Source organism: Rhea pennata, chromosome 13 (genome assembly GCF_028389875.1).
Source record: "Rhea pennata isolate bPtePen1 chromosome 13, bPtePen1.pri, whole genome shotgun sequence".
Lineage (NCBI taxonomy): Eukaryota > Metazoa > Chordata > Aves > Rheiformes > Rheidae > Rhea > Rhea pennata.
The window spans coordinates 19,886,255-19,904,325 of NC_084675.1; the positions used below are offsets into that span (position 1 = coordinate 19,886,255).

Genomic DNA, 18,071 nt, shown 5'->3' on the forward strand with positions numbered 1-18,071 from the left:
CGCTGCGGACCGATTCATCCAGTATTTTTCTTTCCACTGTTTCCAATGCCAGATTGGCATCGTAGCCAGCAAAGCGCAATGCCTGCTCAGATAGGGTAAGAGTAACATATGCGTACGCTTATGTGCACGCGTAAGCTGCTAGCGGCGGGGAGACCCTCCAGGATCACCTGCGGAAGAAGAGCGGCCGCGGCTGGCCCCCGGCCGGCCGCAGGGCTGGGCTCTGCATTAGCAGCGCTCCGGCGAATTCACCCTGGAGCGTGTCCAGTTTATCAGAGAGCGACATGAGTTTTCAGTGACCAAAAATGCACGGGGTGACTTGTGGCACAACACTGACGGGGATTTTAATTTATTTTTTTTAAATTGTACTCCAAGTTGACATTTCCAGCCTGTGAAAATACAGACACACTCCAAGCCCATAAACCTGTTCCGTGAAGCTGAAAAACAGCTATTGCATAAATCCTCCATCTGCAGTAAGTTTAAAAATCCATCCAACTGACCTAATACCTTTCTCAACAACGTAGCCAGAAAATGTGGTTTATTTCATTTTTTTTTAATGATATGTTTATTCATATTAATACTAGTTTATTTCAGTATATTAAATTTACTTTTTAGATGTTACATTTTTTATTTTAAAGAGTCTACCCAAAGTAATTTGAGCACGTCCGAATCTCTGCAGGAGAGCACTACAGGAGATATTTTACAGTCTGCTGCACATTTAGCATATAGTCATTCTTCTAGTAACAGCGTTTCAATCCAAATTCAAAACCATGCATTTTGTGCGATCACGTATTTAATGGGAAAAGCTAGCTAACTAGGCTTAGTGCCCCATTTGCAGCATGTAAGTCAGGTGTGGGGAATGGAAGGTACAAACAGATGAAAGTTTGGGTTTTTCTTTCTCTCTGGCTTTTTAATAGTATCTTTTGAAGGTTGCTGGGGGCTTCTTAGTGCTTGGTTGACAGTTTCTTGCGCAGGCGGTCGCAAGCCAGGCGCCGCGGGCTGTCGGGGCCTTCCGCATGGCTGGGAAGAGGAAAGCGCGAGGAATTGCCTTTGGAAGGGGGAGCATCGTTACCCTTAATGTTGCAGGACAGAAACAAGAGATTGTTCAGGGTGTGTGAGAGTTTCTCATTCTTAAGCATCTTCTTGAAAACAAGCAAGAAGTTAATTTCGTTGAGAAAACAGTTTGTCGCCTCTGTCTTATTTCTTTTAAACCAAGAGTTTTGAAAATGCTACGCAATGGGCTTCACAGCTACGCAGGAAATGTTGTATTACCGTAACGGACCGTCAGTGCTCTTACTGGTGACTTTACCACTTACACGTGTTTGCAAGGGATACGTATGTACATACGTGCATATACCGATGTGTCTAGCAAGACGCAATTAGCTTTAGGATTCAGAAGGGGACACGCAAACTGTCAGTGATGTTCTCAGGGAATCCCAAGTTAGATACATGCAGCATTTCTGCAAACTTCAGGGGTCAGTAATCAACATGCGTGTTGGTACAATTGACCAGGAGAGAAAAAGCCCTAAAATGGGATAGCCGTTATCATTTTCCTCCTGGTCGGCAGCGTTTGAGACGAACACTTGTGTATTTTTGCTTCATTGGTGTTCAGGGATGAGGGGCTTATGCCGATATTTTGTCTGTGACACAAAGTTACCCAGTTGCTTTTTAGCCCTTATTTACAATGGAGAATCTCTGTAGGTTGTCTGCAGCATGGTGGGTAGATACCTGGGCTAGCTTTAAATCAGCTACTTCTAGTAACAGTCTGCTATTGCTAGCATGCAGCTTAATGCGGGGTTGTTCTTCTGCTGATTCATATTACATGGGTGAAAAGGAAAACGCTACAGTTAAAGAGGTGGTTCGGCTGGCTGATGCGCTGCTATGTCCCCTTTTATGGATGTCCTGTACATCGAGCGACCAACCTATTGCCCTTAGTCAACCGGCATCTCTATTAGCTCCGTTGTAAGTATTTAGTTACCAGTTCCCTGAAACTGCCGAGCTGTAGTTCTGGATCCTCAAACGTTGCGTGTGTGCCCAAGCTGTGTTTAGCCGAGTCTCTTGTGTGCCAACAAGAGACCTGTGGCACTTGGTGCACTGAGCAGCCAATACGTCTGTAGACGTGCCCGTCGCCTGCAGTTGGTCGTGCCCATGAGGGTAATTACGCAGGGGACAACGCTGCAGTGCTAACTGCATGCGCTCATTTAAAAGGAGGCGCAAGAGAGGGCATCAAACAGTTAAGGCAGAGCGATGCAAAGTGCACTGGAGGCCGGTGGTTGGTGCTGGGGCTTTGTGCGACTACAGAGCGGCGCTGACTATTGAGCTAGAGATGAAGCGCTGGAGCGCTCACATCCTGGCCTCTCCAAATTGAATGGCAAACTCCCAGCCTCCGAGTTCAGCGCATACAAAAGCATATAAAAACATCCTGTAATGTGGATCTCAGTAGAAAGAAAAGAGCTCTCTAAAAGTCATAAGGAAAGAAAGAAATTATACGTGGGTCTTTTTTAATATCTTCAGATGTTACAGGACCTTTCAGTAACGAAACAGGAAAGCGCATTGGGAAGTAGTATTGAAACGAGGTATGAAAAGCCCTTTTGAATAATTGATTTTCCACAGAACTGCTTACTGGTAATATATTTTCAGCAAATGTGATAAGTAAATATGAGTCTTTCTGGTGATCTCTGTATTTCGTTGCTAGAGTTTTTGTTAAAATAGTGAATGGAGTTACTGCCGCCTCTCTGCTGGTAGAGCATGCGTGCCACCTCACGCTAAACATAAGGACCAAGAGTCATCTCTTGGTGACCTGTGTGATGGTGTTAGAGGCTACAGTGGAAAATTTAAGGAAAATAAATTTATATCTGGGTATAATAGGGAAAGCACACCTGTATATTCACTTGCACCTTGAAATTAGCATGCTTTTTTCAACACTTTTTTGAATATCTGGGAAAAAAATGAAAAGCCACAGCAGTTCCAAAAACATTCTGCCCATGGCTTTCCTGACATGAACAGTCAAAGAAAAACCTGGAAGTTGCATGAAAAATTTTTCTTTAAAAAATCAAATGTTAGCATAGTGCTCATGTTAGAGCATTACCAGTGTTGCTGTCATTCAGGAGGGATGAACGATTTGAGATCCTGGTGTGCAAGCCGGGAGGCGTACATGTATGAAATGTAAGTTGCTCTCCCCAAGCTTGTAACCTAAAAGGCTCCTGGAGCAGGAATACTTTTGTTTTCGTACAGTTGGCAGGAAAATTGCAGTGTGTCATCATTAGTGAGTCCGGAGCACATTTCAGTGGTGGAATCGCTGCGCGGTGGTAAGACTCACTTTCTACTGTTTCTCATACCATATGCTCCTGTAATTAGTGCAGGCAAAAGGTAATGATAGCGCAGTGGAAAAGATGGAACATGATGAGGTACAGCTTGTTCTTAAAAGGTCTACATTATGCCAACTCTACGTAAGACATCTGAAACATGAAGCAGATTTTAAACCGGGTGTTTACTGTTACACTTGAATTTTGGGAAGTATGTTAGTCATCCTGTTAAAATGACCATTATTTATGTAGGTGCGTATATTTATGCTGTAATTACTACATTGGTCTCTGCCAAATACCTATGAAAGTTTTGTCAAGGGTAATGGCTCTTTATTTTTTAGATGGACTTAATGAGATTAAGTTCACATTGGCTTGACTTTAAAGATTACATAATGTCTGTTTTTAAAGAATTCTTCGTTCGGAGACAAAGGGGAATTCTCATGCTGAGCTCTTCAGCATGGAAAATGTGAAGTTACCTTCCCCACTGATTGTTTTACTTGAATAGTTCATGAAAAGCTCATAGAAAAATTTCAGAGAATGCCATTATATGATATACTCCCAGCAGGAGCAAAACAGATATGGTAGCTTCAATATGTTACCTAATTGTATGTAGGTGAACTGGCTGAGGATTCAGAAATGTGGATAATGAACCAAAACGTGAAAGTCTTCGTTCAAAATACAAACGTATATCTATACTTTTAAGATGAAATAGTGGGCCTGATAGTCTTTTCACTGATGTCAGTGAGACCAGCATCCGTAAAAGCTGCAAATGTGATTTGGAAATCTAAGGTACAAATAAGCTTTGTTCTGTTTCTGATACTGACTCCTGCCAGCCAGATTGAACAGATTGACATGCTATTAAAATCATTACTATCAATATTTTGGCACTTTCACTTTGACCTAGGACCAGTAAACATATGCACACATGCAGACATACGTATGTATATATAGGAGATAATGAATTTTGAGTCATCTACGTTTAACTCTAGCATGAATTAAATAGTTTCCTTAATTCCATACAGCCCCAGGTTCAGATCGCTGCCTGCAGCGCTGCAGTCTCTTGCCCTCTGGCATGAAGTATCGTAGCAAAGCCTCACTGTGGAACCAGGAAGATATTTTATGGAGCCTATGCTACTTTACCACTCCTTTTTTGCTTTCAAAACAATTGCATCTTGCTGGTCCTGTTGTTTTTGTGCAATACAACTTGAGCTGTCTCCAGGTGTCCAAGGCTGAAAAGCTGACACCCCGACAAGCCTATCTAGACTGCTCACCTTACCTCCTGGCAGTGCCACAGCCAGGGGACTGCACGTCAAATTGGCGCAGATGTGTCGTGCAGCACAGATTTGGCACTGCTTTTTTCTGTTGTGGTGATACTCAATATGTTCAAAATGCTCCATTTTGCAGCATTTTTTTTTTTTTTCTGTTCAAGCATGAGAGCCAAGACCCCTTGACTCCGCATGGGAGAAGTCTGGCAGCTACCAAGCTCTGAAAGCCCCTGCCAACAGCAGCACCTGAACCTGTGCCTGGCTGCCTGGCTGTTCTCCTGTGACCCCTTGGCTAGCCCACTGCTGGCCGTGAAATCCTTTCTGTGCCTGGTGCAAGGCTGTGGCACTGATTACACTTCCATGCCCATGTTTATCGCCAGAGTCCTGTGTAGCAACCTTCCATGCTAATCAGGCTGTCAGCCACAGGCACCATGCCTGTTTGCTAGCCAGCCCCAGGAGACAGTCTTTGAATTAGTTTCCTGCCTTGCAGGAAGAGGAAGATGCCATTTATAAATTCTAAAATATTTCCAAATATCTGCTATTTAATTTTAGTTCTGTACCAAATAGATGAACTTTCATGTTTTGTTTTGCATTCTCTTTTCCTGCATCTGCATCCTCTCTGCATCTTTTTGTTGGTGTAGATGTAAGGCGTATACTTATACTTTGCAGCAGACGTATTAATGCACTTAGGACTTTCAAAACAGAGTAGTACATGTAGACACAAAAGTTCATGTTTAACCACCTAAATAAATGGCCTGATTTTCAAAAATCCTGCACAATCAGCAGATCCTGCTAAAGTCAAAAGTGGAAAGTGAATCTTTGTATTCTGTACCACTATGACATTTTACATAGTGCTTTTCTTAATGAATCTATTCTAAACACACTGCTAGCAGAACCCTCAAAAACCAGGAACAAAGAACAATCGTCTTAACTGTACTGCAATATATTCTTACAATAAGTAAGAAATGTGGTGGGAAAGACAAAGTACTGCTTTTACAATATCCTGTGCCAAATCACAGGTTATACAATTCAGGTTTTTATTTGCACAGCCAACAGTGCTTTGTAGAGCAATCAGGGAAGATAATACAATTCATTTTAAATTCTCATTACTTTAAAAGTGTTGAATCTTCTTAAATTGTTTTGGGGTTAATTGAGAATTTGCTGTCTTACAGTAGACTAGGAATTGTTTAGGCTGCCTTTGTTTCATATTTTTTGTGCATACCTTTGTTGCAAAGTTATAAAAACAACAATAAAAAAGAAACAAAGAAGTGAAATGAAATAATGATCTGCATTGTTGCAATTCTAGCACCCATTTTTATGGGAGATAAAGCTCATGTATTGATTAATGTTTAAATGGTTATGAAGTGGAAGTACATGCTGGGTTGAGGGAATGTATCACTCAGTATGCATTAGCGTTTGCCTTTGCTTCTTTTCTGCATATTCCCGAAGAGATAACTTCTGCCCCATGGGGAAACTCTGAGGGACTTACAGGGGACCACAAATAAGCCACATGATTGCAGGCTTTATCTCTTTTTCCCATAAATTCCTAATGATTTTGGTTTCCAGATCTCTCCTCTAATGTATTTTAACATGGAATGGCTAACAAATAAGTGCAACTTTTCATGGCTGGATTTGTTGAATTTTGATCTTGATGTTGGCTGTCTAAACACCTGTGTGTTCCCATGGGGTCTTGGCAGAGTCTATATGGTTCAGCAGCCCGGCAGAGATTGCACTTTGCAAGCCTGGAGCAGGCTCCAGATCAAGCCTGGCAGCCGCTTGGCCGGTTTCTTCTGAGATGAGATACTATATTACTCTTTGAAGTAGAATCTGCAGAATAGCTTATTGAAATGGACCTATGGGCCCACATGGTCAGTTCGTAAAGATCCTGGAGCCCTGTGCTTGCTGAAGCATAAGCTGAAGTCAGCATAAGCTGAAGCATAAGCTGAAGTCTCGCTGTCCTTCCAGCTAATGCAGGTACGATGGATATCTGATCTGAGGGCTGGGGCAAGGTATCCATGGGTCTGTCCTGCATTTCTCCGACCTAAGTATGTGCACTGCCTTGCTCACGCAATTTGCCCAGCGTTTCTCTCTTTTATAAGAATTTAGTTTTCTTCTTGCTGAATGGTATGGTGGCCAGGCCCAGGATGTATGATTCAATCACTAGTATTAGTTCAATCTATTCTAATCTTTCTTAAGTTACAGGAAAACATGGCATCTTTGCTTAATGACACCCTCACATGGCAATATTGCCAATTTTGGAGGGGAAATTCCTGGGCTGGGGAATGGATAAGTCCCATTCTTCAGTTTGCTCAGTAGCTTTTTACAGTGCCGTCGTACTAACGGAATTTAAGCTTGAGCCAAGCGCTAGGCCGTTCTCATTTGTTTTCCTTCCAGCTTCAGCAAATGCTCACCCTTGCTGTTCAGACACGCGCACGTTGGCTGCTCAATGAATGATGCTCATGTCTCTCGCAGATAGCGAGCGACCCGCTCAGAGCCGTGGCCCTGCCTGGCCTTTTCGAGGTCTAGCAATCCTGGGCAAAAGCTGTCAGTCTGTGCCTGGGCAAAACCCCCGTCCAAACCTGGGACCAGGGGGTTGGTGGCAGCCAGATGTGGAAGCTGAACATCTGCGCTTGCTGGTAGCCATGCTGATGGACATGCCTTTGCCATTTGCTAGAGGGATCACAACTTATTTTTGCTCCTTCCAAAGGATACAAGAGGCCAAAGCAAGGGATCATGCCTTTATTTATTGACCTGCGATTTATTCTTTCCCGTCTAGCACTTGCCATTTTATTTCATTATTTTACCTACCTTTTTTTCTCCTCTAACGAATCTCTTGCTTTTGATTATTCCCTCGGGAAATGGTTGCACTGATAAATTATTTTTGGCAGCATTATAACATAGCACACCTTTTAAATGAATGTCACTAAGAGGCACTGGCTTGGCACATACTCATTAAATAATAACAGATTTTGTGTCGATTACTTGTAATTCAGGATGTCTCTGAAAAATCTCATGGCTGTTTATGAGCTATAACAATCCAGTACAAAAAAGATAAACAGGTTATTATAGTATGTATTGATTATATGATTGGAATTTTGGTTTGAAATGCTAACATATTTCACTGGAGAGAGAACTCGTGCCACTTAATTCAGCTCTGTGTTATTACATTATTTAATATGTTTAGCTATGAATCAGGCCCTAATCGTGACCATTCATACAGTCGTTACTTAAGTCAAGTGGAGCAATTCTTAGTGCACAAACTAAGTGATTTCTGCAAATATTTTCAGGTTTGGTGTCTAACTATTTGTGATGATTATTGCAAAGAAAGCACAAAAGTGAATTATGTATTGAGTGACCTTGATGAACAGCATTTTCGATTCCTTATTCAGTTCAAGTTATGGGGTTGAATTGCTCCACAATTCTGAGCATCTTCCTGAGATCGATTACAGACCATAACTTGCAGAATAAATCTGTAGAAGCTGGGGGCTGCTGGGTAACAAACTCTCAAGAGAGCCCGGATGAATCCATGGGCTAACTATCCTTTTGTCACCATGCCCCACCATCTCTCACATCTCCAGCCCCACACAAAATAATCAATCAAATGAAGAACACTCAGAAAAGCAATCAAAAATAACGCCTACTCCAAACAGGATTTTGGATCTGGCAAGCAAAGAAATGTGAGAATATGCCTGGGCTCTGTAGATACTGGTCCATGGATGGTGTCGCGGCGGTGCGTGAAAGCGGTCAGATCCTCTGGCATGTAACGTGCCGAAGATCAACACTAGGAAGCAGCTTCTATTTAATTTAAGTTTTAAATATGGATTTCAGTGTGAGGCTTTGAGGCATATGTGTCCAAAGATATTAGCTAATACCTCTTTATGTTCCTCCATCTATCAAATGAGCCTAGTGATAATGACCTAACTTACAGGGAAGGCACAACATTTAAGTTACCTTTCTTCCACTCCATGAAAGTCAATGAGGGCAAAGATATATTCTCCTGTAGTGATGCAACCATTTGCAAAAATGTCTCAATGAGTAATCTCTTGATGTTTTTTTATCTTCTTCTTTAGATATTCAGTTTACAAGGATCCAGCGGGCTGGTTAGAAATTAACCCTACCAACGGTACCATTGGCACCACCGCCATCCTGGACCGTGAGTCTCCTTACGTGCACAATAACGTGTACACTGCTCTGTTTCTGGCCATAGACAGCGGTGAGTGACTATTACTGATCACATCTGTTACACTGAAATTATTTTTTCTCTGCTTGAAAAGGTACTGTTCACAAAGAGTGCGCGTGTAAAGTTAAGGTTATGCTTCAGTGCTTTGTGGAACGGCCACCCGAAGGTATAAGGACGCGTTGTGACCAACGGAAAATAGAGGAATAAACTTAAACATCAGGCTGAGAAAGCTCTGGTTTAAGGCCAAGTCATGCATATTTATTCCTGTGCTGAGATCTGAGATGTAAGTAGCATAAGAAGATTCTTAGGAAATAATAACTCATCTTTATCAGAGTTAATTTCTTCGTAATATTTGAGCAGTTCTTAAGCCTAAGGCACCTAAATACCAGTAACTGCTCATCTTGATATGCTGAGTTGTGTCTTATTCAACATTCAGTACCAGTGACGAGAAAAACATAAGCAAAAACTCTTGTTAAAATGCAATTTTTTTTACATATTATGTGGATTAAAGTTCCTTCTGTCAAATATAATCTGAAACAAACCATCTAGTGAAAATTCAGTATGAGCAACTTCCGTAGCAGAGAGAAATACAGAGAAAATCCTGAACACTCCTGCAAATCTCTAGAGCTGAAGGCACAAAACAAATAAGAGCTTTTTCTGTAATATAACAGCTAATATTCTAACGCTTTTCCACAGCTGCAGCTGGTTTAGTCCTGGTGATAAATCGTAAAATATTCTTTCTAGGAGAGTAATTCTACATTTTTGTAATCACATGACTCAAGAAACATTTGCAGGCCTTGACAGAAAAAAGAAAATATCTCTTTAAACAGAAAAGAATATTTTTTTTCCAATGAGGTGATAATTTGCTTATATATTCATATATATGTTTTATCAGGACATTCCCAGAGAAAAATATAGCACTAAACTTATTTCTATCTTTCATTTGCTATTGGATAAAGATTTTTTTAAATGCATCTTAAAATGAACTACGCTGGGAAATGTAATCTTACGGTGAATAAGTAAAACATCAGGACAATTTTACTGAGAGACTGATTAAAAGTTGTGTATGTTTTAAAGGCAGAGTTACGTACAGCCGTGTGGTCAAAGAGAAAAGGAAGAGCGAAAAACTGAGAATTTCCTAAACAAAAGTGGACTCTCCCTGCTTGCTTGTGTGGAGTTTTATCTTGCGCTCTGTGCAGTGACACTCGTTACTGACATTTATTCTAAATAAGAGAATAGAATAGAGTAAGTCGGTAAATGAGAACCTCCTTGCCAGGAGTTAGGTGACCTCTCTTAGTTCCCTGGTACTGGCCAGGCACTGGCCAGAAGAGCTTTCACCCGAGTCAGGGAGCGCAGATTGCACTGAGACACACTCGGCATCCAGTCCCAGCGGCTGTTCCTGCGCTCGCCTGGAGCTCTGCGGTACTGTTAGCGTGGCAGCTAGTCTCCGCAGATGTTATTGACTTCTCTGAATGAGGTAGTTAGAAACCACATGTGTGCATTTAGAAGTGGCATGCTAAAGTGTTAACCAGAGTCGTTGACGAGCATTGCACAGCTTGCTGGGAGTAGCTCAGCCCCAGGTGGGAACGGCAGTAAATAGCGGGCCCTAAACAGCGGCTGTTAACCTCCAGCGCTGTGTCACCCCGCATTAATTCCCAAGCAGCTGGTGGCATGCATTAGACTTGGAGGTAGGTTGGTAACTGGGCGGGCAGTCTGCCGGTGTGTGTAAACGCGCCGTGGCGGAGCTCGCGGGATGCGGCTGCAGCGGTGAAGTTGCCCGCGGTGGTCGGCCCACGCTGCGATGGCCCTGGCCGCAGAAGGAGCGCTACGCTCTCGGCGTGTGTGTGCTGGTGGTCTGCGATGCGTGAAGTCTAGACCCTATGGCCAGGGCAGCCAAGGAAGCTTTTATTTTTTAATTGATTTCAGTGATTTGCTTTGGGGGCTACCCCATCCCTTGTAACATCCCTCAAAGCTGCTCCCCGGCTGATTTCCAGGTCACTGCTGATGCTCGCTAGCAAAGCTAATACCCTCTTGATTTTTTTTCTAGCCAACCATACGTCCACCACGAGAAAGGATATCACACTGGATGACAAGCAAACTTGTGGTAGAATAATATGAAATGAATGCAAAATTCTTTCAGGACTTTGAAAGAAGGTTATGTTAGGTTAGAAATGAAAAGTCAGAGTGAACGTAACTGCATGCATTCTCTCTCCAATAGCACTGTGCACAAACTGCAAAGTAAAAGCCGTCTCTTTTTGCAGGTTAGTCTATTTAATGTCAGAGAATATGGTTAAGATTTTTATGTGATAGGGCTGCTTTTGGCAGGATTAAAAATTGCTGAATAAGATAGGGTGGTAAGCTGAAAATTTACTGGCGTTTCCAATAGAGCAAGTCATTTACTTGGGCTAATAGACTTGGGGCAAAGAAAGGAGAAAAGAAAAAAAACATAATAAATCAGAGACTCTCTCTCTTTTTTTTTTTTCTTTTTCCAAAAGCATTTACTGTAAGCTATTTCTTTCACAATTGTGTATGGCTGCTGGCAAAGAAACAAGAGCAAAACGTATGTTTGTTTTTCATTAAATGTAGATTCTGTTTTTGTCTAATGCAAGCTCTTTATTTATAGCATATTACGCTCTTTTTTTCTCCCTCTGTGTCTGACAGAGCCCTATTTTCTTGACTCACCTCAGAGTGAAATCTGAGATTTCCTGGCACCTGCACCAGGAAAGTTTGGGCTGCCCAGGCCTTTGCTTTTCTAACTGGGAGAAATGGGGAGATCTTGGGGCAATATCCAGCTCTCAGTGCAGCGGCGCTTGGGAGCTCTGGGGGGAGAAGCTGGCTCGTTTAGAGGTCACCGTTTCCTGCAGGAATTCACATAATGCTTTCTCCGTTCCCTTTACGGATGTCGGGAGGGAGCCTGGATTCGGGAGTGCTTGCACCCCAGCCAGGGCATTCTCCCTATTTGTAAAATGTTGAAGGTTTCAGTCAGAAGTTAAACCAGGAACTCCACGGTTCGTAGCTCTTTATATAAATCCACAGGCCACAACATCTTTATCTTTTCTTCCAGTAAATCACAAAAATATTCTTACCAGTAGGATAGTAATTGTGAATGGACCATAGAAAATGGAGTCATTCTACTGCAGGAAATAATTTAGTTGTTTATGATATTCTTTGAACTTTATGGTACTCTTTTTCAGCATTATCAAATTAACTGCAGAGAAACGTAGTTAAGTGTGAATTATGTTATTTCTGCTCTAAACAGTTCCCATACCTTCCAAACATAATTGAAACAATGTGTAAGAGCAAATTTGATGGGCACAGTATTAATTTTGTAGATAATAAAGTCTGACCTTTTATTGGGGAAAATTTCAGTTTTAAAAGGACTTTTGGGGAACGGATGTCCTAATTTGCTTTGTACTTTTGATTTCAGTAAAGATCAAGGTAGTGTCTTTAGAATTTGAAAACTCTTTTTATTAAAAATTTGTGTGGACATAGTCCCTGGTATATTAAAGAAGAAATTAAACACTAGCAGGAAATATCGTGAAGCAGAGTTAACATATTAAAGCATCATGAACTGTGTTTAATCTGAGAATGAGCTCGTAATGGGCCAAAGTCAGGTTTATGCAAACTTGGAAAACAGCAGAGGGTTCATTCAATTAAGGAAAGTGCTGATAACGGTGATAGTTTGATTTCGTGAATTTAGCATTCTGCTCATTAAAAACAGTGCAATACCACCAGCATAAAATGCAGTTTTTGGGAGTATACCTGTAAAATACACATACATTAAATACAGGCAAGGAATCAGTTGAGAAATCTGCGTGGAACGGCCTCTGCAGGAGATCCGCTATACTACTGCGGTGTAATGTTCTTCAGTAGCCATCCTACAGCCCTATCATAAACTGGAGGATTTGGGAGTACTAACCTGAAACAGAATACCTGCATGTTTTTCTTGTAAGGTCAGTCATGCTAAAAACTCTGCAAGAATCATCTTTTTCCATGTATTCTAAGAGTCTGAGTCACAACTTAGAAGAAGGGAGGACTGAAACATCAGAACTGGAGAAGCTACAAAAAAAAACCCTGCAAAATCTAAAAGTGCTGGAGAGGTTTCTCCCTTTCCTTTAGGAGAGAGGAAGAAATCAGGTAAATCTGCTTGGATATATTCTGTTAGGTGTGCAATAATCATGGATGTTGCTGCAAAATAGCACAATACTCCATTTAGTGTCCCTATTGTGTGATTTCTTTTTTTTCCATCTCTTCAGAAAAATGACTTTGCTCACCTTTGTTTGTGCGACACAGGGAAACTCATCGGTGCTATTCAGCTATGCCCGCTGCTGGTGACAAGGGGTGAAACACCCAGTGGCCAGTCCTGCCAATTTGGTTAGATGCAATTACCAGCTGCGTGTTTTGCATTTCATTTTGAGGGGCATCCAACCCCCCAAAGGCAGCCAGCAAAGCTTTCCCTCCGAGACGGGCTCTGCGCCTGCTTTTCCCAGCACCGGGCCACCGCAGGGCATGGGTGGCAAATATAAGCACCTCTCCTACGCTAAACTTTTGTTCAGAGGAGGATAAAAGTCGTTAAAAATGTGGCATCTGTCCCACGTCAGAGGTGCTCAGAGGCAGACTTAAGGGTTCACAGTTTCGACTGATGTAGCTTTAGAAACGTTCAGTCATCGCCCGCGGGAGCCGGCGCCGCTTTACGAGCACCTCCCAGGGCTCGTCTCGCATTGCACCGGCCGGCTCTAAGAGAGCTGCATATCGCTTTTGCGTGGCGAGTTGCGTGTGCGTAAATTAGCTAACTGGACGCCACCGGTTCGGTTCCCCTGTTGCACGTTCAAAGGAAAAGGGGGAAGGAGGGAGGCAGCTTCGAATCCGGACTTTCTTCCTCGTTTCCAGGGCCGGCTGAACTAAAGCCCAGCAATTCCAAACCCCATTCACTGCACGAGTCTCGGTGCTCCTCATCGTTAAAAAGCAGAATTATCGCCCTGCGCCGATGTGTAATGAACAGAAACAGACAACAGCTAGGAAAAAATGGAATAACAAAGAGCTGTGTAACAACTTGCAATTAGAATTTCTCCTTACATGTTTCTAACCTGTCGTCTTGCTTCATGATGCACCTAATTAAATTACCATAGATTGATTCCACCAAAAACATGCTATTTTTGAAGAAATCAGGCAATTAGTTGCCATGGCAACCCAATTAAGCCAGTTTTATATCCCTTATCTTAATTGCTGTATTAATTGAGAAGAAAAAATAAATGGAATGCTCATCCTTTTCTTGCCATTTTAAATTTCAGTAAAATATGAATTGCACACAAAATATTGTTTTAATTTGTCATCATGGACTGATGATTAGAAAAAGAAATTAAAATGCTGAAAACAATATTTAAGACGGATGGCATATGTCAGTAGCAATTTGATATGCTGAAAGAGCTGTGCTCTTTTGAAATGTAATTACTCAAAAATAGGATCTGCATATATTATTTGAGTGAATGATTGAAGGATTGCAACTTTTATGGGTTATTTGTTTTATAAATCATGGGAAAAAAAGATAGCTAGATAACAATAAATATTTTTAAAATAGGAAATTTCCAGTCATGGGAAATTTGGGACGTCGTTTATAGAAAATGTAAGCCTGTTGCATTTGTGAGATTGATTTTCAAGTATGTCAGATGCTCAGCAGCCCAGCTGGATTTTGGTATCTTCCCACTCCACTCGTTCCATTGACTTTAGTGGAACCACTAATAGACTTGAACTTGAATGCAAAATGTAGTGGCAATATGCCCATCTGAATGGGATTTATGCCTGCACCTGTTGTCACTTTACCTACTATGCCCACATTTTCTGATTAGCAAAACAGCGTATGGAGAGGGGAAAAGAGCCATGAGGGGGGAAACACTCTGAAATTTCAGTTTTGGTGTTCATGACAGCATGGTTACAAAGCACAAAATACTGTTTCTCGCAGTCCGTACTTGAAGTATAGGCATGTAAAGCGAGAAGGTGCTGCCTCGTCCAACGACAGGTTGCACCGGCTGGCCGGGGAGCTCCCTCCAGGCAGTTTGGGAACTTGCACTTTTCACTGCTTGTTCTCTTCTTTTCTTGCTGTATTAAATACAGCAAAGCAAAAGCAGGCCAGAGAACACATTGCACAGCTAGTAAGCTGCAGCTTCTCCTTCAGGCAAAGCTGAAGCTGAAAATAGAGAAATTGGGAGAAATCCATATCCAAGGAGAGCACCTTGGCAGTCCTACATATTACAGTTAGTTATGTAGGAGTAAAATGAAAAAAATTCTGTAGACGTCGTTAGAGTTGTTCCAAATTGGCCTTAATATGACTATGATTCATATATGGTTTATAGAAGTTTTAAGAAATGCAACTTTATTCATGATGGGTCAGTGGAGAGGTAATTGTGCCAGCAAGTAGCAAATTCAATTCTTAAGGGCTTTCTTCTGCTCGTATATGAAGGAAAATTGTTCTTACTAGGATCACTCAGTTCATCCTACTTTCTGATTTCGTATCTGCGCAACTTTGTCACCAGCAAAACAGCAGAAGCAGCAAACTAAAGGTAGAATCAATTTACCTAAATGCACGTGGCAAGAGGACTAAAAACTGCTGCTAAATAGTGCACCATAAATATTGTAGGAAAATTTAGAATAGATGAAGTTTCACGCTGTCAGCCTGCGAGGAAATCAGTATAGCAACTGGTACCTCACACATCTGGCAGAGGGCAAGCTTCTTGCTCTAGGAACTAAACAGCCTTGTAATTTCCACACCATAGCATAGAAGGACATAGATAATACGTATGAATTTGATGGCCATGGAAGCACAACTTGATACGAAGAAATGAGTGCAGAGGTTTTTTACCATTCATGATGAGCATGTGAAAAGGGACATTGCACGCTCCGTTCTTCCTAAAAACTATTCTTGCGTCAAGCAAAATTGTCGGTCAGATCTGTCTAGTAGCTGGATTCTCTAATATGGTTGATTTTGCTTCTTCGGAAATTCGGTAAATTTTGCTAGAACTCCAGGTCTGCAGTGTTCTTGGGAAAAAAGTATAATCATTCAAATTAAATTCCCTTTTTCTTAATTGCCTCTTATAAGATACAGTTCTGCAAAGGCATTCACATAAATATTCCTTTACTGTAATGTCCAAGATACAAAACATTACAGTTCTAAACACAGAAGACTTCATGTATTTAGGTTTTGATGCCGTTAGTTGAACAACTTCCTAAATCTCAGTGAAAATGTGGTCTCGTTAATTGCCTCCTAGTCTTAACACTTTCTGATTTGTCTGTTTGGCATTTTTCTTGTCAGCTGATAATATTTTGATTATGAATGCTTTGTTTCTTAGCTGCGCCACTAAACAGATTATATTATTTACAAGTTAACTGACTTCTGATCTAGTCAAAGCCCTTTTCCACATGGCATGTGCAAATACCTATTTTCTGCATTTGATAATCCATGCTTCTCGCTTGTGCAACGTTTCATTTTAGATCAAGTATTTTCAACACAACACTACCACAAATTAAAAGAAATGACTGTGAGATATTGCACTGACTCACAGTCTATTAGCTCATACAGTGTTACCAGAAATTAGGCCAGCTAAGTATTTGCTTTCTTTAATACAAAACAGCATAAGAAAACAGTAGTGACTACCATTGCTGTGCATTTTTCTTGTGCTGGTGTTAAAAGATCAGTTGATGAAAGGCAAGATAGAAAAGTGTTAGCAGAATTGGAATGGAAACTTTTGTCTTGTTTGCCACTACTGCCCTATTCTTGCAACATGTTTTCTTCCAGTAATACTCTCTTTCCGTGCTAGTAGGAATGAATGGAAGTTAATAGCCAAACAATTTTGAGAGACGTGGTGGATAAGCAATTTTAACTTGAAGATTATGCAAATCACCTTGGCTCACAACTGCAGATACAAAGTTTCTTTTCTTCAGGTTCATTAGACACTGAATCAGTATAAAATTAGCTCGTCTCATTATTATGTTTATTCCCTTACCTTTTCTTGGACAAAACCTGGAAAAGCAAAAGCATGGTCAAATTAGAAGGGAAAATATTTTTTGAGACTTTCTATGTTGGTTTTCAGAAATCAAATAAAATTTGAGTGAGCTGAATAAATGTTCTCATTATATCCAGTTTAGTTTATAACACCTTTAAAATTCTAATGAAAATATTTTAGATGCCTAACTCTAAGTGAAAATAAAACCTAAGTCATTCCAAAGAGGGATTTAAAAATATCAGGACTCAGAAGGCTCAAGATAGGGTGGACAGTATGAATTTCATTCATTGATTTTGGGGGCTGTTGACCAAATAATATATTTTTACATTTTAAATAGCATGTTCAATTGATTGTTTTACTTGGATATATTCTTAAGAATGTTTCTACAGCTTTAAGGAATAGGTATCTCCATTTTCAAGGATAATTCAAAATCACCATAATCCAAAATGTCCAAGACTGTTCATTTTCAACATTTTGAATATGTTTCTGAAAGCCTAGAAAATTTAATCGATGACATTAACCCATCAGGGAATTTCAGTAGCTCTGGGGGATCTTTTAGGCTAATTTGGGGATTTGCTGCAGAATAGGAGAGGGATGGCTGGAAGAATACGATTACATTTTTATGAGCTGTTTTCTCTTGGAGATGTATTTAGACAATTCTTCCACCTTGAAAATGTTTTGCCAGGTTAAAACAATGTTTCTGACCGGCTTCTAAAAGTGTGTGCTGGCAGCTTATCTTAAATGTGTGGCTACGAGCTTTTCACCACCACCGTGTCCAGCTGTACTCCTAGAAGGGAATATAGGTGTCTGAACATGAGAGCTGTGGAACTGGCAACAGGAAAGTGTCTAAATTATTTCTTCCTGTGTTGCTGTTCTTGATAGAGCTCCATTAATGGAGGAAAACACTACTGGATGTGGAAATAGCCATGGGAGTAGGTGGGCACAGCCCAGATACTGGTGCAGCCAGCGTTATGTTCCCTGAGGCTTCTTTAGCATCAAGTCTAACAAATGTCTGAACTCAAAATGCTCAGTGAAAGTCATGTTTTGAGTTAACACGATATAAAACCCGTTTTCATAGCAATGATTGGCTGCTACACAGTTATTGGCATCTGCATGGACCATTTTCAAGCCTCCATAGCTGGTCTGCCCAAGGTGCAGTCAGATGTTTAGACGGGAGCATGAACGTGCTCGCATGGTACGGAAGCATGTGCCAGTCCATTCGGGTGAGGCAAAATAGAGCTGCAGGTGTTCACAGGGCTCACGGGGTGCAGTGACGTACGATGCTACGTGGGCAACCCTCGATCACATTGTGGGGTTTCTTCTGGAT

The 18,071-nt window shown here is 41.2% G+C and overlaps 1 protein-coding gene across 2 annotated transcripts in view; it reads left to right on the forward strand.

The window, feature by feature from the left end:
* The window catches only part of CDH13 (cadherin 13), a 480,777-nt gene that overhangs the window by 436,819 nt on the left and 25,887 nt on the right, over window positions 1-18,071 (forward strand). For both annotated transcript variants that reach the window (XM_062586341.1, XM_062586342.1), the window contains exon 11: window positions 8,638-8,780. In XM_062586341.1, coding sequence (XP_062442325.1) covers window positions 8,638-8,780 — 143 coding nt within the window. The remainder of the gene's footprint in view (window positions 1-8,637; window positions 8,781-18,071) is intronic.